The sequence below is a fragment of the Polistes dominula genome, unplaced genomic scaffold (genome assembly GCF_049000335.1).
Source record: "Polistes dominula isolate Pdom_NZ unplaced genomic scaffold, Pdom_raw_medaka contig_77, whole genome shotgun sequence".
In the NCBI taxonomy this organism is placed as follows: Eukaryota; Metazoa; Arthropoda; class Insecta; order Hymenoptera; family Vespidae; genus Polistes; species Polistes dominula.
In genome coordinates, this window is record NW_028301152.1 from 8882880 (window position 1) to 8907048 (window position 24169).

Here is a 24169-nt window from a genome sequence, read left to right on the forward strand (position 1 = left end):
GCGCATAGGCGAGTAATACGTAATGCGTTGAAACCGACACACGAACACAACCGTTTTATCATTACATCGCGTAACATTCCGTCGTCAGCAAAGTTCGTAATAACTCGATAGTCGTGATTCAGCATTATAAGAAGAGATACCTTTGCATTCATAAAAAATACGTTTAACGTAATAGTTCCTGTTTTATTAACTTAATAAAACAATTACAAAGATGCCGGTTAAAGCAGTTTGTGTACTCCAAGGCGAATCCGTTAAGGGAACCTTATTTTTTGAACAAGCTAATGAATCGCAACCGGTAAAAGTAACCGGAGAAGTTTCTGGACTTCAAAAAGGATTGCACGGATTTCACGTCCACGAATTTGGAGACAATACTAACGGCTGCACGAGCGCTGGTCCTCATTTCAATCCTCATGGAAAAGATCATGGTGGTCCGAATGATGCTGTACGTCATGTTGGAGATTTAGGAAATGTTGAAGCTGATGCCAACGGTGTTGCCAAGGTCAACATAACCGACAAAATTATACAACTTCAAGGCGAACATAATATTATTGGCAGAACCCTTGTGGTTCACGGTGATCCTGATGACCTTGGTAAAGGTGGACATGAATTGTCAAAAACTACTGGAAATGCAGGAGCTCGTCTCGCATGTGGTGTCATCGGCATTACTAAATAATCTGCTTAACTATATTACATTAAAATTACATTATAAAATTATATTGTATAACTTATAGGGATTTGAATAGTTACATATATCACAAATATACTTATAATTATATATATATAAGGTCTTTATCGTATTCTTTATAAAATTCTTTATAAAAGGGACAAATAATTACTGATATAATATGACCAGGAAATTAAATAAAATGTTATTAAAAAGATCATATAATAACCAACATTAGTGTTTTAAGAAATTTTATTTACTTAAATAAACAAAAATTAGAAGAAAAATCCAAGAATTTTGCCTCCCAGATGTTTTCTCCTTGCTTCTTCGTGATCCATAATACCACCACTGGTTGTTAATACGACATATCTAAAAAATATATTTTAGATATATTATAAATAACAAACTGTGCTAAGTTTTTGACGTATCATTTATAAATAAAAAAGTAAGTTTCATAAATTTACCCAAATTGTCTAGATGGTAAAAGATTATTGGTCCACTTTTCAATATCGTTAATTGGTACATCAAATCTTGGGGAGATAACTCCACATTTATTTAATCTTCCAGTAAGATTTACAACGACCTTTCCACTTCGATGATCATCAACAATTTCGAATTCTCCTATGTATCCTATAAAAAAAAAATATAAAAATAAACATAAATATCTTCATAAATGAATTCCACAAAAGAAAATACAAAACATTGATAAAGATAAATAATACATAACATATCATTTATTATTTATGGGTAGCTAATCATATTAGAAGTAAATCACAATAATTTGATACAATATATTTTACTCACCATGCTTCATCATAACCCCTAAAAATTTGATAATTACTTTGGAGCAAGGACGCAGTAAAACTTGCCTTTTACCACGTTTTTCTGCATTGTTAATTGATTTAAGAGCATCACTCAAAACGTTCATTCGCACCATGGCTGTAAACATACAAATATTCAAAATTAATAATATTATAAAACTCAAAATCTATATGACATAAAAGTATTATTTATTCTTATAAATTTAATGGGAATTAAAAATGTTTATTAAATTCTTGTTTGTTTTGAAAAACTATAACTTAGTTTCCCATCACAGTGGGTCCTAACCTATAACTCGTCAATACAATTTATCTACTAAGGTAAACTATAAAATACAAAAACAAAAGAACACAATATTAAATATAAAATATATATATATATATATATATTTACACTAAATTTTTATATATATGCTTAAGTTATGATATATTTTAAATATATAAAAGAATACTTAAAAAGATAGAAGTATCCTCGTATTAACAGTGGACACTTTAAAAAGTAACATCCCATAAACATTATATAAAAACATAAAATAATTGAAATAAATTAAAAAAATTATTTACAACGATAAATTAAACCAATATTTTTAATGGATGTAATAAAAAATGCGAGATTACCTGCGATTTGTAAATTATTTTGCACAGCAACATACACGTTTCGTAGATCGTTAGAAAAGAGAACTTCTCAAATTTTCAGGGTAGCCATTCTAACCATGTACTTTCCCCTGCCTAAAAATCTAGTAATTTCATTTTATTTTTTTATTTCCAATTAATAAAACCATTATTAAAATACAATTATAAACAATCATATTAATTGTACATTATTTTTTATAATTATGTATTATAATTGTCAACAAATTGTTTGTAAAATGTTAATTAAAAAAATGATTATTTATATTCTCAACTTACATATAATCCTTTTAGTTTCATTTTGAGAACAAGAGGAGTGATCAAAAAAGAAGATATAAAATATTTATTATAACAAATATTAATAATTTTTAAAAAATAATCTAAAATATATAATTAAACTGTAACGAATATTTACAATTGGTATCTGATATCAACCAATCACAATATAGTATTTTGTCAGTGTATACATGAAAATGTTGAAGAACTGCATCCGGCAATTCTTTAAATCCAATCACTTATCGTTATTAATTCTGAGTACATGACAACAAAATATATCTGTCGGTAAAGTAGAGAAATTCACGATCGAACTACTGAAGATTACTAAACGATTCTATGACGAACAAACTACGGTTAACTGGATGAGCGATCGGTGATTGAGTGCTTCTCTCAGCTTCTTTCCTTCCGCAATTGCGGATTTGTCTAAATTTTCGTCTATAACTGATATTAAAACATCATACGTTACTTGATACGATAGATTTGCGAATTGAAAACGGTAAAGAATTCGTGACAATAGTGCACGTTAAAGAGTTACCTGATATTTTCGTCATGCTGTCAGAATTGGCAAAGGAGACAGAATTGACGGGAGATTCTTGTTGATATGGAGGTTGCCGAGAATTTACTGATCCGTGGTTCGCCTCTCCTTGGAAGGTTTCCCGGAAGTTTTCGCATCAAAAGGTCATCGGGAAGCTTAAACTTCCCCACGAGGATTGACGGTACTATTGGTACCATAGAATTATAAGAAACGTAGTCATCTCTCAATCGTTCAACTGGCACATTGTATACTTTAGTGATCTTTGAATGCCAAAACAACTGATTTAGTTATTCTTTCTTGCTTTGTCAAGAAATATTCATTACGAAATGGCATCAACCTCCAGTGCTTCGGCACAGGTGTTGATGAATAAAGGGAAACGTGGTGCTGCTGCATACATTCATGCAGAGTGTAGCAATCCAACCATCGATGCAGCAGGTCCACCACATCTAAATGAACTCTTGGATATTCTATTGAATCCTAGTAAACCTATTGATGACTGGGAAACTATCGACTGGTGTAAATGGCTAATGGCAGGTGGCCGTACACCAGATGAATATGCAAATACAGGTCAGAGAGACGCCTATTTTATAATACTAATCCTTATATTTTCAATATATCATTATAAGCATATGTTCAATGCTATAATGTTAATTGAATTAAATTTATTAAAGTAATAAAAAAATAAAAGAATATTAAAGTAATTTTATATAATGTCATGTAGTGCATATATGTCATATAAAAATACATAATGTACATTTAATATATTGTGAACAAGACTAATATATATTATTCATTTTCGTATATTATTCACATAAGATTAATGTAATTTGATAACTTCTAGAAGATAGTTTTTTATACTTCATGCTACTTGATTTTATTCATTTGTTATAAATTTACTAACATTTGCGTATTTGGCATCCATATAAACTTTCTGTCAATATATATATTTAACTTACATATATACGATACTTGTATATATAGTATTTACTAACAATATTACAATTACAGTTATGTATATATGGATTTTATTATATCTACAATATCTAATTTGAACTATTACTTATCTATTTAGGATTTTAATTCTTTATTTGTTTCTAACTCTGTTCTACGATTACATAAATATAATATCATTTTTAATCTATTTTTAAATAACTTTTTTAAAGTAAAGAATTTTTCAATGGAAATATATTATTATTATTATTATTATTATTAAAAAATTGAAATTTTTGTAATATATGAAAATTTATTAAATAATTTATGAATTAAATAATTTCTTAATATATGCAAAATGTTTTAGAATAAATTATAAATATTTCAACGATAACTTCTAACACATATAAACAATAAAACAGGTCAAAAATATGTCTTATTTAAATTTTTTTTTTCAAATTATAACGAATTTTATTTTAAACATATTTCTCTTTTACTTTGATAAGAAATGCTCAAAATTACTTCTTTGCATTTGAATACAAGTTTTGCAGACATCTTATCAATGACTATTCTATTCCCGCCGTATATATGTTACTTCAATTTACTGGAAACTTTATTTTATATTTTAAAAATAACTCTACAGGTTAAAGTTGACAAAACAAATGTAATATGATATTTATTGATAAAAAAGTTTAAAGCTTTTGCAAGTTTTCTTAAAATATTTCTTACTTATTCTAAAACACCCTATATATATATATTTTACTATGAGACATTGCAATTCAAAAATATTATTGTATTTCAGTAAGAACTTATGACAATGCTACAACATGTGGACTGGTGTGGACTCCAAATTTTGTTGCATATCGTTGCCGTACTTGTGGGATATCACCCTGTATGTCTCTCTGTACTGAATGCTTCAAAAAAGGAAATCATCATCGTCATGATTTTAACATGTTTCTTAGTCAAGCTGGTGGTGCATGCGATTGTGGTGATGCATCTGTTATGAAAGAGACTGGGTATGTTATCATTAAAATCAAACATTTATAAATTCAATTGATCTTAAATAAAGCTATTTAAAAATAGAACATTTTGTAAATATAAATAAAGTAATACTTTAAAACTCTTATTTACAGTTTCTGTGATAAGCATGGACCAAAAGCTGCTGTTAATAAATCTGCTGCACCTTCAGATTTAATGTGTGTTGCAGAAGCAATGATGCCCAGAATTATTTTACGTCTTATTCAACATTTAAGAGAAAATTGGTAAGTTAATTTTATGTGAAATATTTGTTTAGATATAAATAATTACAATATTATAAATTGAATTTTTGTTTTTAGTAAAGTGGGAGTTCCCAGTATACGAGAATATACAGATTATAGAGCTGCTATACAAGATGCAGATGTTTATTTAACTATGCTTCTTGATTTAAACAACATGGGTGCATTAATGAGGCATGTTATGACAACAGCACTTACTAATCCACAAAAATATAGAGGTCTTATGGATCCTTCAATCTTTACTGGTCAGTCAGAGTATGATAGTTATTGTCAAGATAGCAACAAAATATATCAAGACGCTGTTAAATCTTTGCCAAATCCAGAACCACCTGATGAATATAAAGGTATGTTATAGAAATAAATAACTTATGTATTTTCTTAGTTATCATTTATAAAATTTGATGTAATCAAATATCAATTTCAAATTTGCAGAATGTGCCTCTTTACAAGAACATTTAGAACATACAACTTTTTTGGAAGAATTAATGTTTTGGACTGTTGCTTATGAATTTCCACAAAAATTAGTATGCTTATTATTAAATATGTTACCAGAACCTGATTATAAAGAAGCTTTAACCCGCGCATTCGTTCTGCACTATAGTAGAATTTCTATGATGTTAGAACGTTCTGCAGATCCTGATACTCTTAGTAACAGGGTTGTGCATGTCAGCGTACAGGTAATTTTTATTAATTATATTTTTATATATAATGTATTTTTTCATTCAATTAAATTTATAACTAAACTGGTTTATTATTAATTTAGTTGTTCAGTAACGAAGGTCTTGCATTGAGGATGGTCGATCAACTAAAATTATTACATGTAATGGTTATTAGTTTGAAATATATGATGAGTAAAATATTAATTCAAAATACATTACATGGTATGTATTTTATATAATTATTTTATATTGTTAAATAACATTAATTTATTTTAATGATTTATTTATATTATAGATCCAGATAAAAATTTTCATTATGTTGTTGATTGTGCACGACAAGTAATGAAAGAACATTGTTATTGGCCTCTTGTGTCAGATTTGAATAATGTTCTTTCTCACAAACCTGTTGCTGTAAGATTTATGAGTGATGACACACTACTGGAAATGTGGTTTGATTTTCTTTCTATGTTTCAAGGTATTAATAATATATTTAATATAATTTATATTAAATATGTTCATTGTATTTATGATATAGAAAATAACTTTGTAATATCTATATTCTAGGAATGAACGTAAATCAAAGAGAATTAAGTCAACATGTTGAATTTGAACCCAATACGTATTATGCAGCATTCAGTGCTGAATTGGAAGCTAGTGCTTATCCAATGTGGGCATTAGTTTCACATTTACGTGGACCAGAAAGTGCAACTCTTAGTAGAAGAGTTCTTACGTTTTGTCTCATCGCTTTACAAGATTGGTTAGATGGAGTGAATTATACTCATCCTAATGTGGTAATGATATTTTTAAATTAAATTGATAAATATTTACTTTACTTTTTCGTGGATGATTAGAAACATTTATATCTTTTGTTATAAAGTTTATTAATATTTTGTTTATGATTTATATGATTCAAATATAGGATTACATTTCATTAAATGTAATTGTATTTACATATTAAAATAAATAATTACTTTTAATTTAAAAATATTAAGTGTATTTAATTTCTTGTTTCAGAGTGATAGTCTACAAGTGTCATTTCACCTTCCACTTCATAGATACTTCGCAGTATTCATGTGCCAAGCGGTTAGACAACAAGGCGTAACACTTCAGGATTTGTTACCACCGAATGACATGCTACATCTTCTAATGATGCATCCATTACGAGTTCAGGTAAGTTGATTGTTTTAATATTCTAATATAAAAATACTTTTATATATGTTATAAATAACACATTCTTTTTATTATTCATTTTATTGTTATTTATTTTATTCATTTTCTTTACAAACTTATATAAAGATAAAATGAATGATTTGATTTCTATAATACATTAGAAGAGTATTCAAGACAAAACAATTGGTACTACTAATAGTATAAAAAATTATTTACAATGATATTATTCAATAACACTATTTCTTTAATTTGCAAATGAATTAATTCATTACAATTATTATTGCAATTAAAAATTCATATAAAATTCTATTTATACGAATTGAGATACTAATGAAAGAAAAACATTGCCATTAAATTACACTAACGATTAATCTGGAGTAACATTGATTATTTAGTAAAATTTTAATACTCATTATTTGAATATTACTAAAGTTTCATGCTAAAGTTATTTCGTTATATTTTTCAATAACTGGTGGTGATGGTGGAAACTCGGTATGTAGATGAGGAGCAAAATTATAAGTTATCAATTTTAAAGAAAGAAATCCTCCAGAACCTGGCCTACCCTTATGAAAAATGCCAGCACCTGCTATAGGTACTGGTGGTATTGGTTCTACTGGTTGAGCATCTAAAAATGGTACAGTACTCTGTGCAGCATCTTTCTCGCGATCACTAGGACCAAAATTTAGATACTGATCCTCTCCTGAATCAGAAATGTGTTGTAATTCTGATCGAGTTGGAATATTTGGATTCTTAAGTTTTAATTCTCTCCTAAAATAATATGAAAAAGTATAAGTAAATATTTGTTGCATTAAATATCATCTAAAAAAAATATCTAATTTACCTGTCAGTATTATCATTACTTATCCAATAACTTTTTTCTGATGGTTGTATTAATTTGCCAGTTGTGAAGTTAAATGGAGTTACCATTATTTCCAAATTTAACCGGGTACCAATCATACGGAATTTAATACCTAGAAACGTTTAATAAAATAAATAATTAAAGATAGAAATATATGAACACATCTTAAAGATATTTAAATTTTATATAAAATACCTGTTAAAAGATGATTTTCGGGAGATTTTAAATCATCTAAATCGATCGCTCGTTTTTCCCAAACTATAGTATGAAAATCGACTCCGCTATTAACGTTATGATCGTAAACAGTATAACTATCTACTGGCTTCCATGAAATAGTCGTTGAATTTATTGCTCCTCGTGGAAGTAATTCTCCTTCTTGAATTTGTATATGTATTATTTTGTTTAATTTAGCTAATTTGATTCCTGTTATTACTCTACAAAAAATATGTATATATTCAATTAGTATTCGTTTATATATACACATAATATTTATATTAAAATAAGAAATCAAATTCTTACTTGTTATTGTTAATATCCGCGATAACTGGACGTAGGTTAAAATACCGTTCTGAACTGGTGCTATAATCATCACAATAACAGAAACAATAACTGCAATGCCAAAATAGCCAACGCCACCAGCTATCAACTTTGGTGAGAGATTTTAGGCAAGTTCGTTTTTGTCCAAATACTTTACCATTTTCATATTCTATATAATCATATCGTCTTGAACTGTTGTTCTATTTAATCATAAAGAAAAAATTAATATATATCAGATAAATACTTTGAAGAAAATTAATGATTGTACACATACCGAAGGACAGATCCACATATCAGAATCGATATATTCACAATTTATAATTTTTCCGCTACACGTTCGTTGCTTAGCACAAAACTGATTATCGTAACATCCATGAACTTTTGCATATCCATAATAACCACAATTTTCTCTACACGTAGAGCCACTATTCAAATCAACTTCATTGACGATATATCCTTGAAACAGTTGCTTTAGTTCTATATACGTTTTACCTGAAAATAAAATAACAAATAATTAATTAAGTTTATTTATCAATTTAAAATAGTATTATTATAATTTGTATTACATTAATATAATCATTGGATGATATATTACCTGGCTCGTGTCTGATCGGATCACATCTCCAAAAATCTTGAGGAGCAAAAGCCATTGCAGTTTTTACTGCTCTTAATGTTTCTGAAGTTCTTACAGCATATTGTTGTTTTAATGATTCCATTTCTTCACTAAAATTTGAATCTGAAATATAACGAATAAAAAAATATAGTTTTATTAATATATTTTAATTATATTATATTATAAGTTATATTATAATAATATAATAAAATATAATATAATATAATTATATTATAAATAAATATCATAATCACACACATACCTTTGATATATAATCGTAACAGCATATAAGAAAATTGAATCATTGTATATCCTTTAATTTCTGTAATTGCAATAGTATTGTACAAATGGAATAATAATTGTTGTGGAGATTGATGTTCGCTACAAAATTGCGACGATGACTCCTGCAAACATAAAAAAAACAGAGATTAATGATACAAAACCAAAAACAGCTTATAATAATATGAAGTGATTGATTACACTTAAAAAATAGATTATAAAAAATGAATATATAAATTTATAAATTCTCTTTTAAACGTTTCCAATCATAATTTGTATTAATCACGCTACCTGATAAGCCGATATGAATAATTTTTGATTCACAATATAATCAGCAATACGCTGTAATGCTTTGGGTATTGACGCATTAAGATCATGTAAAATAATTTGTGCAAAATTGGTCAGTTGTGTTGTACGAACAGTTGAATTTTGATCCACAATTTCACGTTGCATTTGTCTAAATATCATATATAATCCATTTATACCCTGTAATTCTTGTTCGGTTCTTGCCCAAATCCACAATGAATTCAACGAATTCAAATGTGTTGGAGAATCATTGGGAAATAGTTGTTCAATATAATTACCGAATTGTTTATAAAATTGAATAATATATAAATATACATCAGCTTCTTTAACCAGAGACCATTTTGGATTATTCAATTCTCTTTTTAATGATACTTCTTGTTCGATCAATTCTTCTCTTAATTTGTCGACTGATGAGATATCATTTTTACCATTAATTTTTATCGTCCATATTCCAAGTAACAAAAACAAACACACGAATGATTTAAACATCATTTTTGTCTTCTTTTTTCTATTTTATGATTTTTACTTTCAATGTGTGTCCCACGATTCACCAGTAATCTTTTGGTCAATAATACTTCATTAAAATCTTACATAAAAATGTTCAATTAGAAAAATACTTTTTCTTAATCGCGGAAAACTTTCAAGGTTCTTAAATACTGTTATTAGTGTATGTTACATATACATTAAAGAAAAATAAAGGTTTCTTGAGATGATTATACTGAAAATTTCTATGTACGATCGATATTCAGATTTATTTCCGTGACGTTGTTTACTTCCGTTATCGTAGAATATTAACCCTTTGACTGCTAAAGGCGTATATATACGATTTCGCAAGTCCATCAATATATACGAAAGGCGTATTTATCCGCTCTCACAAATCCATTAATATATACGAAAAACATGAGAAAATCGCACCTTCATATTAATGAATTTGTTCGAAAGCGTGCTGCAGTCAAAGGGTTAAAGCATATATCTAATTAAGAAATGTTTTTGTTTTTACAAGTTTACAATTACGAGAGCTCATAATTCTTATACGAAATGGTGCAAAAGAGATAAGGAAAGGAATCCTTATAAAAAAAACACAATATTAATCTTTCAAGAATGCATATATATACAGGGTGGGTCACCACATTTTACCATCTAGATTTACGTTATTATTATTACGCGTAGCAGACAATGTTTCACATGGAGTTGAATGGCTTTGAAGGGGGTTCATACTGATGGTACTTTTTTTTTGTAGGTGGACGTGTAAAGGACATATGAAGGTCATTAATATTTTTTTAAACGGAATCATATATTTTTTATTGCATCATCTGATGCTCTTTCATATTATTTACAAAAAAGTAATAACCTATTTATGTAAAAAAAATTATTACTTTAGGAGATATTTTAATTTTTATGTCTATTTACAAAAAAGGTTCAATGTGGCGACGACCATTTGCATCAGAACACTTTCTGAATCGAGAAATTAATGACTCATTAATGTTTCTTAATGTATCTGATGCATTTTCTCGCATTCATTGACGATACGATCCCTCATATCGGCCATTGTAGTCGGAGGCTCAGCGTAAACTTTATTTTTTAAGTAGCCCCATAAGAGAAAGTCGAGGGGCGTTAGATCTGGTGATCTAGCCGGAAGGTGAATGGGCCCACCCCGTCCTATCTAACGATTTGGGAACATTTAATTTAATGTATCCCTTGCTATTCTTGAATAATGAGCAGGGCAACCATCTTGTTGTATCCACATTATTTGTCGTGTATGCAGTGGTAAATCGTCTAAAAATGTCCATAGAGTGTTTGATAAAAAATTTGCATATTTTGGTCCGGTAAGTGATCCTTCGATAAAGTATGGACCAATAAGTTTATCGCCGTGTATGCCCATCCAAACATTTACACTCCATCAATGTTGATTATTCATTTGTCTAAACCAATGTGGATTTTCCGTTGACCAATAATGGGCATTTCTTGAATTCATTGATCCATATTTCGAAAACATTGCTTCGTCCGTAAACATAACATTGCTGAAAAAGTTTTTGAAAAAGTCTTTTTGAGTGAGAGCCCAATTACAAAATTCTAAACGTTGATAATAGTCATTTGCGGTCAGTTCTTGAACTTTTGATACATGATATGAATATTTGTGCTTTATCAGTATCCGTAAAATGTTTTTGCGGCTAATTCCTGCTTATCTTTTGATTTCGCGAGAGCTAACGGATGGATTTATCGTAACTGCGGCTAACACTGCAATTTCGTTTTCTTCATTTATTATTATCTGGTGAAATTTTTTAAAAATATTATCAAAGGTACGACGTGATGGAGTATTCCGTTGAGGAAATCTATTGGCGCATAATATTACGTTGAGCCTCCGACTACAATGGCCGATATGAAGGATCGTATCGTCAATGAAAGCAAGAAAATGCATCAGATACATTAAAAAACATTAATGAGTCATTAATTTCTCGATTCAGAAAGTGTTCTGATGCAAATGGTCGTCGCCACATTGAACCTTTTTTGTAAATAGACATAAAAATTAAAATATCTCCTAAAGTAATAATGTTTTTACATAAATAGGTTATTGGTAGGTTTTACATATATAGGTTATTAACATTAATGACCATCATATGTCCTTTACACATCCACCTACAAAAAAAAAGTACCATCAGTATGAACCCCCTTCAAAGCCATTCAATTCCATGTGAAACATTGTCTGCTACGCGTAATAATAATAACGTAAATCTAGATGGTAAAATGTGGTGACCCACCCTGTATGTATTTACGTAATTAACTGTTACTAGGTTACTATACAAGGTTCAAAGTTGAAATAGAAAAAACAAAACAAAACAAAGTTTATAACAAATATTAAAATATTATACTTTACACTGATACTTTTTGTACACACACTCGCGCGTTTAATTTATTTACTTTAAACAAATCTGTCAATCTAATAATCGATTTATTAAATGGGGGAAAAAAAGAGAAAATTAATTATAAATAATAGATAAAAATAATTCTTTTTCTATTTAAACATAAAAATTCCTTTTTACGAATGATCCGAATTATATAATTACGATTGCTTTAATTTCATATTGTGTGTACTATGTGTTGCGACATTTTGATAAATAATATTGCAAAATAAATTATTCTTAATAACATTTAATTTAAATTACGAGTAACGAGAAAAGAATTACATACTTTAACAAGCATAGGTATTATTGGTCACTCTATATTACAAAGGGACAAAAAAAAATTTGTACTCGTGTTCCACATGGTTTACAAATGCGTAAGCGTTTATAAAACACGACACGAAACGTGAGAAAACAACGTTAGCATTTTCTTTGTTGTGTGTCTCTTTTATTCATACAAATTATGTTCTAAGTTCATAAAGAAAAGTATATTTTGACGTCAATCGATCGTTTTATTACGCGTTGTAGTTTTTTTTTGTCTTTTTTTAAAGCTAAAAAACTTCACGAGGTGAACCTTGAAAATAAACGAGACGCGATCTTACAACAATTTGTAAAACTATTTTTCTAAACCTTACTTCCTGTTCTTTTTTTCTAATAGCACATTGAATATCTATTAATTACGTTAAACACGTGTTTAATATAATTCAATTGCTATTTTTAAACGTAAACACATTTTTATGGAAGATTCTCGTAAACACAACAACTTTAGGATACACACACACGCACACTATCTCCTCTGTACAAATGTTCCAACTGAACTGAGAGATTTCTCGTTTGTTTCTCATCGTTAACTCTCTTCCCCACTCCCCACCCCTATTTCTCGAGTAAGTAATGTTATTATGTATCCTGCGCATGTCTCTTCCACCACTCCTCCACTTCGTACCGTTCTCTTTTCTTTCTCCTCTTACTCGTTGAATGAGACTGACTGACTGACTGAATTACTACATTGGAAAGATACAACACGAGATAAAAATTATATCCTTTCAAACAATACATATTTATATATATATATTTGAAATATTGATTTAATTCTAATTATAATTCAAAATGGGACATTCCATTGTTAATTTTTTATCAAAATCATTGAACAAATTTCAAAGGTCAATAAATTTCTTTTTCTTTTTTTCTTTTACAAGTAGAGAAAGGTTTTCTTTCTCAGAAATGATGACTCACATTTTCTTACTCATAAATTCTTTCGTCTTGATTACTATCAGTTGTTTTTTGTCACACATTTAAAAGGGAGGGTTTTTCATTTTGAATGTTACTTTTGCTTTATACGTTTTTTTTTTTTTTCATAAACTTACATCATTTCCGGTAGGAAATGTTATATAAATTAATTTTCTTTGTGTCTTTCTTTTTTAATTAATTATTCGCGTGATATCATGGATCATTTTCAAGTTCAACAAAAAGTATTTACTACTTAAACCAATTGTGCAATGTTGAAATATGTAAAAAGAAAATGAAAAAAAAATAACATTGTGATTAATTATAAAAATCAGCAAATTGATTATTTATATATTAATCGAAAATATTTTTAGATATCTCGTAAAGTAAAACATATATACAAAGCTTTGAAATCTATCTATGGGGTTCGATCAATTTACCAGTTAATATTCGTCGGATAACAACCGGTCTGCATTACATTCTTTAACGAATAATGACACAAGATTAATGGATACGTAATACGACCAGGGATTATCAAAGAGCGTATTCAATGACAGGATATTTGTCAATCTTTTATAGTAGTTGTTGAAATCGAAAAAAATCTACCAACTTCCTGTATTTAAAAAATAGTCAATATAAAAATTTGAAATCTTACACGCATAAAACTTGTATGATAATAATTAAATTTCAAAGTGTTTGAGGGAAGTTTGTTTTATCCCAACAGAGATAAAATAATCTGAATCAACAAACATTTTTTACTTTGATAATAGGCATGTCACTTTTCTTAAAATTGACAATTTAATGCGTATTTTGAGGTACGTAGTATGTATATATTAGGTATACAACTTTCGGCGCGTTTTTTAACGTTTAAATAACATTTATATATATATATATATATGGGGTCATTGATCTGACCAACGTAGTGATCAAAATCACGAAAATTATATATATATTTTATATCGAAAATTATTTGAAAGAAACATGCGCTAATTCTTGTTAACTTACCTTCATTTGATTCGAAAAAGAGATGATAATACTTCTATTGAATAATTGCGATTGACTTGGAACGATTAAACGATGAAGTGTTTTTAATACATCTGAAAGAGAACCTAAATCAGACGAAACACTGGCTTTAGCAAAATTTTCTAATGTAAATCTTTCGTATGCTTCTGGGTACGTAGCATATTTGATAAATACTTCATAAAGGTCATTGATCTGACCAACGTAGTGATCAAATTCACGAAAATCATTTTCCATAGATAATTTCTTCGGTAAATTAATCATCAATTGTTCTAATACTTTTTCTGTTTTAGCTTCTGTTCTTTCTTGATAAATGTCAAGTTTATTTGATACCTCGCGAATACGATTCTTTAATATCTTCTCTTGTCTGCTTACAAATGGAATATTGTCATCTGTACCACCGGGTACATTGTCTATAATTTCTAAAATTTTTAATAACTCTTGTATAGTTTCTTGACCAAATCTAAGAATATCCCCCACTGTGGCAAAGGTGAAATCACCTAAGCTATCGTTTGGTTGAACATAGAAGGACATAAGAATGATCAAAATCATTGAAAGCACTTTTCCGCTCCATTTTATCGTCATTTTCTTTCTTTTTTTGACGAGTTCTTTGTACTAATATTCTTATTCGCAACTTTTGTGTTTTCTCTTCTTTCAAATGTTGAGAGGGAATCTTTCAACTTGAAACCAATATATTTATTACACTGTTAAAAATTAATTAATTGCATTAATAATGCAAAATGACATGAAACGTTTTTTAAATGTGAAAGATGTCAAGAAAAAGAAAAAGAAACATATTTAACGTTCGTCGTTCACGTTGAAACGACAGTAGTGAACTGACGTGCTGCGATCTCGCGTGCGGATTCAGTCTTCTTAAACTTCTTCCTATTGGTCGATATATCGGAAATGATTGTATGGGGTTATAAGTTTTAAGTTTTATATGTGTGTTAGTTAACGGTACCTTTTGTTAAGGATTGTTTTTTAAATTAATTAATTATAATTTCCAAAAAGGTAATTGTGTAAAAATTATGAAAATTTTTAACGAGAATTTTTTTTTATTTTCACTTGAAATAATTTATAAACAATTAATTATCAATTTAAAAAAAAAATTAAATCATATATCTTTTTAAGGTGGCATTTTCTGAAATTTTAAATGGACTATGGGTACGCAATGGACTTCAAATAAAAGGACAAGCTATGACATACATACAATGCAATTTTTGCAATTCGATGGTTGATGCTGATTTGTATTTATTACAAATTTGTGCAACTAGATTACAGCCAGATGTTTTTCTAAAAACTGTTGTTGAAAAGTAATATACTTTTTATTTTTAAAGTTATAATTATTATTGTATAAATATATTATGTTATATGATATTTGTGTTATTTACATAGATTCCATGTACGAGAATGGATGAGTTTGAGTTTGTATCATGCACCTCAAAATGAATATTTAGAAGGTGAACATGATACTCTTATGTTAGAAAGTTGTTTAACATTTTTGGCAATTCTAGTTAATGTACGAACGAATCTAGGTAAGTATATATTATTATTATTATTATTATTATTATTATTATTATTATTATTATTAAATATGTAATACTTCTATAATATTATTATTTATGAATTATCTTTAGGTTTGTCTGATCCTGAAATGTCCTGTCTCGAAATGGTTACTTTATTATGTATGGGAGATAAAACTCATAGTCAGTTAATGGAATTGATGCCAGAACGATGTGGTACTACACAAAACAGAGATTTTGAATCTGTTTTAGCTGAAGTATGTCTTTGGGTTATTTTATACACTTTGTAAGAAATTGTCTCTTCTTTATTTTTTTATTTTTATATTATTATTTTATAGGTAGCACAATATCGAGCTCCAAATCTTGAAGCTAGTGGATTTATGCAACAGGGTATGTATGGCCCTAAACCAAGAGTCTGGGATGAATTATTCGACCCATTACATGTTTTACTAAGGGCTGTTCATCGAAGAGATTTTCAAATATCTATGGATCGTTTTACTGAATAGTAAGCTTACAAATTTAATAATAAAATAATAATATTTATATATATATATATACATATATTTATAAATATTATTATTTTATTGTTTAGTGTAAAGCAATCAGGTAAATTAAAGAATAATGCAACACCATGGCCACCTTTTCGACATCCTGCACCAGTTTCATCAGATTATGATGACCCACGTCTTGTCCTACGTACCAGAGTATTTCATGCTATGATATTTATAATATTATATAAGGCTGTGAATGGACATAATATATCAGAGCATGTTATGGCATTGGCTATTTATCTTCTAGAAATGGCAGTTGTTACTGCAGAATTACCTGATAAGTCCGTAAGTAATATTCATTTTGAAAATGATTTGTTTTATTTCAATATTTATATAAAAAACTAATTACTTCATTTTAATTTTAATTTAGAACAATCCCTTATGTCAATATATGGGCGCTAGTTCAATGCGTACAATAAAAGATATGGATTTAGCAGGCTGGTATGAAAACGATAATTTATCAGAAAATCTGAGGACTGTGATACCTCAAATAACTCTAGTCCAAGAACCAGAACCAAATAGTTCAGACAGTAAGAATAACTTTCCCGGTATAAATTTTTAGATTATATAATTATTAGTTATATAATAGTATAAAATATATGCAATATTAATTTATGCACTTCAGGTGAATTTGAATGGGAAATTCAAGGTGAAGCAACCGAAGTCAGTACTACTTTAATGTTAAATGATGGATCTGAGGAAGGTTCATTGGAAGTATTGGCTTTACCTTCAGTAGAAACGGTCAACGATAATAATGATTTATCAACCAATGTAAATGCTGGTTCACTTCCAGCTTTACCACCAGCAAGTGGTAAGTCATAATTTGTACTACTGAGATAAAATAGAGTATGAAATTTGAAGAAATAATTTAATAAATATATTTCTATTTATAATACACATTAAAGGCATTTAAATTTGGCTTTAGTACCCAGATATATTATAGCATTAAATTTATTACATTATGGGAGAGATTGGCGATATGGATGAATGTGAACATTCAATTTGACCTTCCAATATTCTAACCAGACTACCAAATATTCCTTTCACAACTGTTTTTATATTGTAGATATATTTTATTAAGTTTGTCTTTCAAATAATAATATTTTTATATTTTATATCAATTATATAGATTATTTTTTTTTATTATGGATTTACTTATATATAAAGAGAGAGAGTTTGTAATTATATATTAAAAATTAAAAACAGTATATTATGTAATTAAAAATAGCAACAATTATAAAATATAATAATTTTGGTGTAACATCAGATAAATTTGAGTAGTAATAGAAAATAGTTTAGAAACATTATTTATTTTAGGAAATAGTTGAAATTAGCATACTTTTATTTTTTTATATTTTAGTCGACTTTGACATGGCAATAATACCTGAAGATGGAATCGTTGCCATACAACATGGTAATACCGAAGGTGATTTAATGCCTCTACAAAGAGCTTTACCACCATCCACCGAAGAATCCATGGCCCTTGCCCTTGAATCACCTCCTTCACCAAACAGTATGTTGTTTTTTTAATTGTATCCACTCTATCACAGTTTTATCCTTGACTATAATAATTTATAATTCAATAGAGAGAGAAAGAGAGAGAGAGAGAGAAAGAAAGAAAAAAATTATTACCTTTTATTTTTAAATAAATAAATCCTGTTTATAACACTGTATTGTCTAATCAGAAATAGCATAGAATTTAGCATTTCAAGATTTTTTTAACAAAATTTCTAATTGTGTGAAAATATGTAATCTGTAAGAATCCAGTATTACATGTTCAATTATTAATTAACAACAAATTCATTTATACTTGTAATGTTTTAGTTAATTAACAATATCTCAAATAATATAAAATTTAAAATAAATATTATTATTAAGTTTTTCTATTTCATTTGAAATATCATTTATATAACGTGCAATTAAAAATAATATTTTATTGAATTATAATTAGATATGGTTGATGGGCAGCCTGCATTACCACCTGTACCTCAACGTCCTGCTGTTATGGCTGGTAATGAAATAATGAGTGCACAAACGATATATTCACGACTTAATACTACTGGAGCAACAACGACAGATATTGTTCCATCAACATCAAATATGCTTAAGCATAGTAAGAGAAGAGAACCTCAAGTAAGTGTCACTTCTATACTGTTAATGTAAAAAAGTTAAATATATCTTTTATTATATTTGATATTAATGTAAATTTTTTATTAGGTAAGGCCGCAAACTGTAAAAGTAGGAGAAAGTATAATTTCATTGCTTTTAAAATTACACTCTCAGTTATCAGGAATACCAGATAGTTATAATCCTGATCAAAATGTAACTGTAGATAGTGAAGCAAGTAGTAGTACAGCTACACCAGCAAAAGAAGAAGAATCTAGAATTGGCGATGGCCCATTCTTTATTTCACAACTTCTTAAAAAAATAGCTAATTTAGACCCCATGTGTAGAGATATAATTATAGAAAGTAGAAATAAATTATGGCCACGCAAGCAAGATTGTGAGGATGAACAACGTGAAAGAGAACATCGAGAAAGAGAGGAGAGGCGTAAAAGAGCAAAAGAAAGGCAACAAAAACTTATGGCAGAATTTGCCAACAAACAAAAACAATTTATGGAAAAGGCAATGAAAACAGGTAAGATTTATCTTCTATAAATATAAAGAAAGAATATGTTTTTCAATCAAATTCTATTATGATTTTATTTGTTGTTTTTTTTTTAATTAATATTAAATTTATAGATGAAGCAAGTGAATCAGGAATGGATTGGGATCAAGAGGATGATACAACAAAATTAACTAGACAAAAGGAATATGATTGTGTGATATGTAATCAAACAACTTCGAGCAGTGAAGATAAACCTATGGGTTTAGTTGTATTAGTACAGGTAATGTATGATGTAAAAGTATTGAATGTATATATAATATGAAAGGATTTTAAAAAATTTATTAATAATTTCATTGCAGGCAACAAGTGTTATTGGCCATGGAAGAGAAGAATCAGACAGACTTACTTTGCCTACATCTGATGAAGATCCACCTATACCAAAAGGTGGCACACGTGGTGCTCATTTTAACCGTAGAATAGATGAGTTAAGTGGACATTTTGATACGGTAAGTCATTCTTGATGTGCATTCTTGACATTTAAAAACTATATAAATATTGTGTGATTTAATTAATATAAATTGAATTTATACATTACAGTTTTCATGGTTACTATCTGTTAATTTGGGTTGGGAAGGAGGTGTTCATGTACAGACATGTGGTCATCATTTACATTTAGATTGTCTAAAATCTTATTTACAATCATTACAAAGTCAACAAAGACAACCAAGTTTGGCAGTTGATACTGGCGAATATCTTTGCCCGCTTTGTCGACAATTAGCCAACTCTGTACTGCCATTATCACCGCAATTAGGAGAGTGTGCAGCTGTTGTACGATCTTATCAAGCCTCTCCGTCAGTTATACTTTCAGAATTAAATAATCTTTTAAAAGAGATACAACGAAATCCAGTAAGTGTTATTTTACTTATATAATTTTTCCATATATTATTCAATATCTTTAACAATTATTTCATAACTTTAGGTCTCATCAAATTTAGCTGTAGCAATGGGAAAAGCCATGGAAGATATGACAAGTTGCACATATTTAAAATATAAGCAAAAGAACTGTTCTCCTAGTCACCAAAGCTTGTTCCTTTTTGTAACTTCTATAGCAAGAACTAATTTTGAGGTTGAACTTGTACAGCGTGGTGGATCGTTACATGTTCCTTCGCCTAATTCTATACCCTTAATACCAAAACGTGACTGTATTGGTATGATTGTTTGATAATATTCACCAATTTTTAATGACAAATTCATACGACAGTTTAATACAATTACTTATTATTTCGAATTTATGTAATAATCGATAATTGTAATTACAGTTGCTCTCCTTCACGTTCTTGCGATGCATGCAAAAGTATTAACAACATGGCCAGTACATCATACTTGGCAGCAACTATCAGGAATACCTGCAGAACCATCTGCACCACTTGCATTAACACCACATGAAAGAGAAGTTCCATTGTTACTCAGAGATCCAACTGCCCTTCTCATACAATTTATATTATTACTGCCGTTGCACTTGGATCAAGGTAAGTTTCCTAAAACCATATTGTGTTATTCTTGATCTCATATAATATATATAATTTTCAGCTTATTTTTCGAGTGTCGTAAAAGTTGTATACAACTTGCTATACTATCAAGTAATAGTACAGATAAGCTGTAGTTTTTCACAAGCAAAAAGAAATGCAATTTTAAGAAGAGCCCAGTGTGGCGAATGTAATGCCACTTCCTTGGAGATTATATTATGCAGAGTAATTGAATATTTTAATGACAGTGACCTTTATCGTACAGACGAAGCTTCTCATAAACCATCAACTTCATCTTCTGTGTCTTATACCGGAGTTAAAACGTATTTTATTGAACGACGGGTAATTTTCTGAAATTCATTCGAAAATATTATATTTTTGAATTTGACTTTTATTATTATAATATTTTCTTTGCATTTTCTTTCAGATACAATCTTTATGCTTACCATTTTTAAGAGTGGCAGCTTTACTTCGTTATCATCTGTATGAACAACCACTGCCCTTTGTTAGAACACGCCAAACAGAATTTGTCAAATTAGTATATTATTTAGAATTAGTTACAGAAGGTATGGGTTGGGATAGTTTCAATTCAACAGTGGCACTAAATTGGCAAAACATAGATGCAAGTGTTGCTGTTCCTCGTTTCTGGTGCGATCAGTTATTAGCTTTTGTTAATAGAAGTAGTGCAGCTAAAAATTTAATAAAGGAACAACATATATCTTGGCAAATACCAAAATTGCTTAATCTTCCAAGAGAATATGAAAAAATTTTTACGGTAAATAAATAAGTTACAATATATTTTGTTATTATTGACAATGCATGAGAATTAATATTTTGTTTTTATTTTTCAGTATTACCACGAACGGCAATGTCGTCAGTGTCAGTCGGTTCCTCAGGAAATTAGTATTTGTTTATTATGTGGTGCTATTGTTTGTCTGAAACAGAACTGTTGTAAACAAATGAATGTGTGTGAAGCTGTTCAGGTATATTTCTTTTCAAAATTTATATATGTAACTAATATTTTGTATATAATTTTGTTTTAAATGTATATATTTAAATATTTATTTATAGCATTCAATTGACTGTGGCGGCGGAACTGGTATATATTTAGTAGTAACATCAACTTATATTATTGTAATTAGAGGTCGAAGAGCTTGTCCTTGGGGATCTTTATATCTTGATGCGTTTGCAGAAGAAGACAGAGATCTAAAGTAAGTAATATTAGAGTAAATTATTTTAATAATTGTCATAACGTAAAATTAAATTACTCTCATTTATAGATTATGATTAACATTTTAGAAAGAGAAAGAGAAAGAGAAAGAGAAAGAAAGAACAAGATGTTTATTTGACAAGTTAATATAATGCAATGTATTTTTATTCTTTTAGACGAGGTAAACCTTTGTATCTTAGCCAAGATAGGTATCGACTATTGGAACAGCAATGGTTAGCTCACAGATTTGATCATACGAAAAAAACGTGGGTCTGGCATCGGGATTCTCTGTGACCTTCCGTAGTACTCGAATGCTCATAAATTTGAAATGAAGCGAAGACTCATATAACTTGTTTATTATTACGTAATCTCTCGTTAACGATAACAGCGCTTAAAGGATAAACAGGTTGTTCAAATACTTTACGAATATTATATTTATTATGATGCAATTGATAAGTAGGCATGACAATGAATGAAAGTATTATCCTTCAATGGAAACTGAACTAAATTGTCTATAGTCACAATTCTTGAATAATTATATCGAAGACGTATGTTTGAAATCGAACATTGTATATTTTATTTAAATACATATAAATATTGCGTCTTAATAAGAGGAGAGTACTTATCTACTAGCATCTAATGTTTGTACTTTATAGAAGATGAAGAAAATTTTAAGTGACAATAGAGCAATTTAGAAAGAAAGACAACAAAAATATTCAAATTTGTCCAAATTAAAATTATTTGTGCAAACAAATTATGGAAACGTGTAATTCACAAGACTTATATTTTGCATCTTCTTGGCTATAATATTCATAGCTAAATTTTATTACATTGTAATTTTTTTGTGTAATTGCAATGAATATTTTTGAATTATATTATTTAATTCTAAATCTGTCTGACAATTTCTATTCGTTTATAACATCATAACAAATATATTTAGAGAAATGAAGTGTTATAATTATGATAAAATTAAAAATTTAACGTCATTTTTTATATATTATTTTTATAATTATTTGCGTTATAAATTGGTACTGTCAAAAATATATATGATTTTATATTGGATGATATGCGACAAAATAATTTGATAATTTAAATATAATTTCTATGGTTGATGGTAATAGTATAACTTGTTTAAGAGAATTTGATATATTTAAAAAGTTTCTCTTATTAATTTTGTATTTTGAAGATTTACCGAGAAATGTTGTTGTTTATTCACTTATTAATTTAATATTGTGTCTTATATCGGATTGTTAAGAATTGTTTAATTTTTATTATATAATAAAAGAATTTAATCATAATTTATAATTAAATAGGTTTCTTGTTTAATTGTAAGATGCAGGAAAGAGATAATAATGTAACAATGAGAATAATTATTATTATAAATATTTGTTTGCGCAATAATAATTTGCTTAACATTAATAATTTAATTAATGGAAATTATGTAACGTAAAATTTAAATTATAATTAGAAATATATTAAAATATGTCAGAAGAGTAATATTATAAGAATGGATACCTTTACATAAAACTTAGCGATCAGTGTGTGTATACGGTATTTTTACGATAGCAAGAAAATCATAGCACGGAGATGACAACATATATAAATATATAAATGATTTGCTGATTAAAGTGCTGCATAGTGCTACTACTATACGAATTGCTTCTTTTACAATAGATATTCTTAATCTGTAAATATGTAATAATTATAGGATATTACATATTGCATTATTAGTCAATGCTCAAAATCAGATGATCTGTACATAATTAATAATTATTTTTAGGAATCTCTCTGCTTATAAGAATATGCAATAAAGCATTATAAAAAAAATAAGTTGAAAATTTATTAGTAATGATAATTATGAATCATGTTTAATTGTATGAATACAAATGATTCTATTAAAAATATTAACATTTATTATTTTTTATCCTTTCAACGGTTTTTTTTTTGTTACAATGTTTATAATAACATAACGAAAGAGAATAATGTTTTATTAATTTAATTTATAGTAATAACAACAAATGAAATACAAGTGTCAAAGTTGAGGATTTTAAATA

At 28.2% G+C, this 24169-nt stretch overlaps 4 protein-coding genes across 9 annotated transcripts; 2 read left to right on the forward strand and 2 right to left on the reverse strand.

Annotated features, from left to right (window-relative positions):
- The first annotated feature begins 20 nt into the window (after window positions 1-20).
- Window positions 21-896, forward strand: Sod1 (superoxide dismutase 1). Its single transcript, XM_015319973.2, has one exon. The coding sequence runs from the start codon at window positions 212-214 to the stop codon at window positions 671-673; it is 462 nt and encodes a 153-aa protein (XP_015175459.1). The 5' UTR covers window positions 21-211; the 3' UTR covers window positions 674-896.
- Window positions 897-898: 2 nt separating this feature from the next.
- On the reverse strand, window positions 899-2219 carry LOC107065891 (small ribosomal subunit protein uS8A). The gene is made up of 4 exons (XM_015319974.2): window positions 2101-2219; window positions 1469-1603; window positions 1129-1294; window positions 899-1033 (listed from the first exon to the last, which is right to left on the reverse strand). Exons 2-4 carry the CDS (start codon window positions 1599-1601, stop codon window positions 940-942), a joined length of 393 nt encoding a protein of 130 aa, XP_015175460.1. The 5' UTR covers window positions 1602-1603; window positions 2101-2219; the 3' UTR covers window positions 899-939.
- A 268-nt stretch (window positions 2220-2487) lies between these two features.
- Ubr3 (Ubr3 ubiquitin ligase) lies at window positions 2488-24029 on the forward strand. Of its 3 annotated transcripts, none has more exons than XM_015319967.2 (29): window positions 2488-3490; window positions 4656-4869; window positions 4987-5115; window positions 5191-5474; window positions 5563-5807; window positions 5894-6011; window positions 6085-6264; window positions 6354-6580; window positions 6804-6959; window positions 15829-16010; window positions 16093-16232; window positions 16335-16477; window positions 16559-16725; window positions 16813-17056; window positions 17142-17319; window positions 17397-17582; window positions 18132-18284; window positions 18723-18904; window positions 18989-19409; window positions 19514-19659; window positions 19739-19885; window positions 19977-20285; window positions 20359-20587; window positions 20699-20908; window positions 20970-21247; window positions 21333-21680; window positions 21757-21888; window positions 21977-22116; window positions 22292-24029. In XM_015319967.2, exons 1-29 carry the CDS (start codon window positions 3250-3252, stop codon window positions 22407-22409), a joined length of 5847 nt encoding a protein of 1948 aa, XP_015175453.1. In that variant the 5' UTR covers window positions 2488-3249; the 3' UTR covers window positions 22410-24029. The 3 variants fall into 3 exon arrangements, with proteins under 3 accessions (XP_015175453.1, XP_015175455.1, XP_015175454.1); XM_015319968.2 differs by having other exon boundaries at window positions 2491-3490; window positions 17142-17301; XM_015319969.2 differs by lacking the exon at window positions 18132-18284.
- On the reverse strand, window positions 7022-15527 carry orion (chemokine-like protein orion). 4 transcript variants are annotated; one of them, XM_015319972.2, is made up of 9 exons: window positions 13089-13325; window positions 9539-10111; window positions 9231-9372; window positions 8951-9091; window positions 8630-8847; window positions 8338-8555; window positions 8014-8252; window positions 7801-7930; window positions 7022-7727 (listed from the first exon to the last, which is right to left on the reverse strand). In XM_015319972.2, exons 2-9 carry the CDS (start codon window positions 10043-10045, stop codon window positions 7394-7396), a joined length of 1929 nt encoding a protein of 642 aa, XP_015175458.1. In that variant the 5' UTR covers window positions 10046-10111; window positions 13089-13325; the 3' UTR covers window positions 7022-7393. The 4 variants fall into 4 exon arrangements, with proteins under 4 accessions (XP_015175458.1, XP_089034130.1, XP_015175457.1 ...); XM_089178004.1 differs by having other exon boundaries at window positions 13084-13325; XM_015319971.2 differs by having other exon boundaries at window positions 9539-10139; window positions 13089-13324.
- Window positions 24030-24169: the final 140 nt, after the last annotated feature.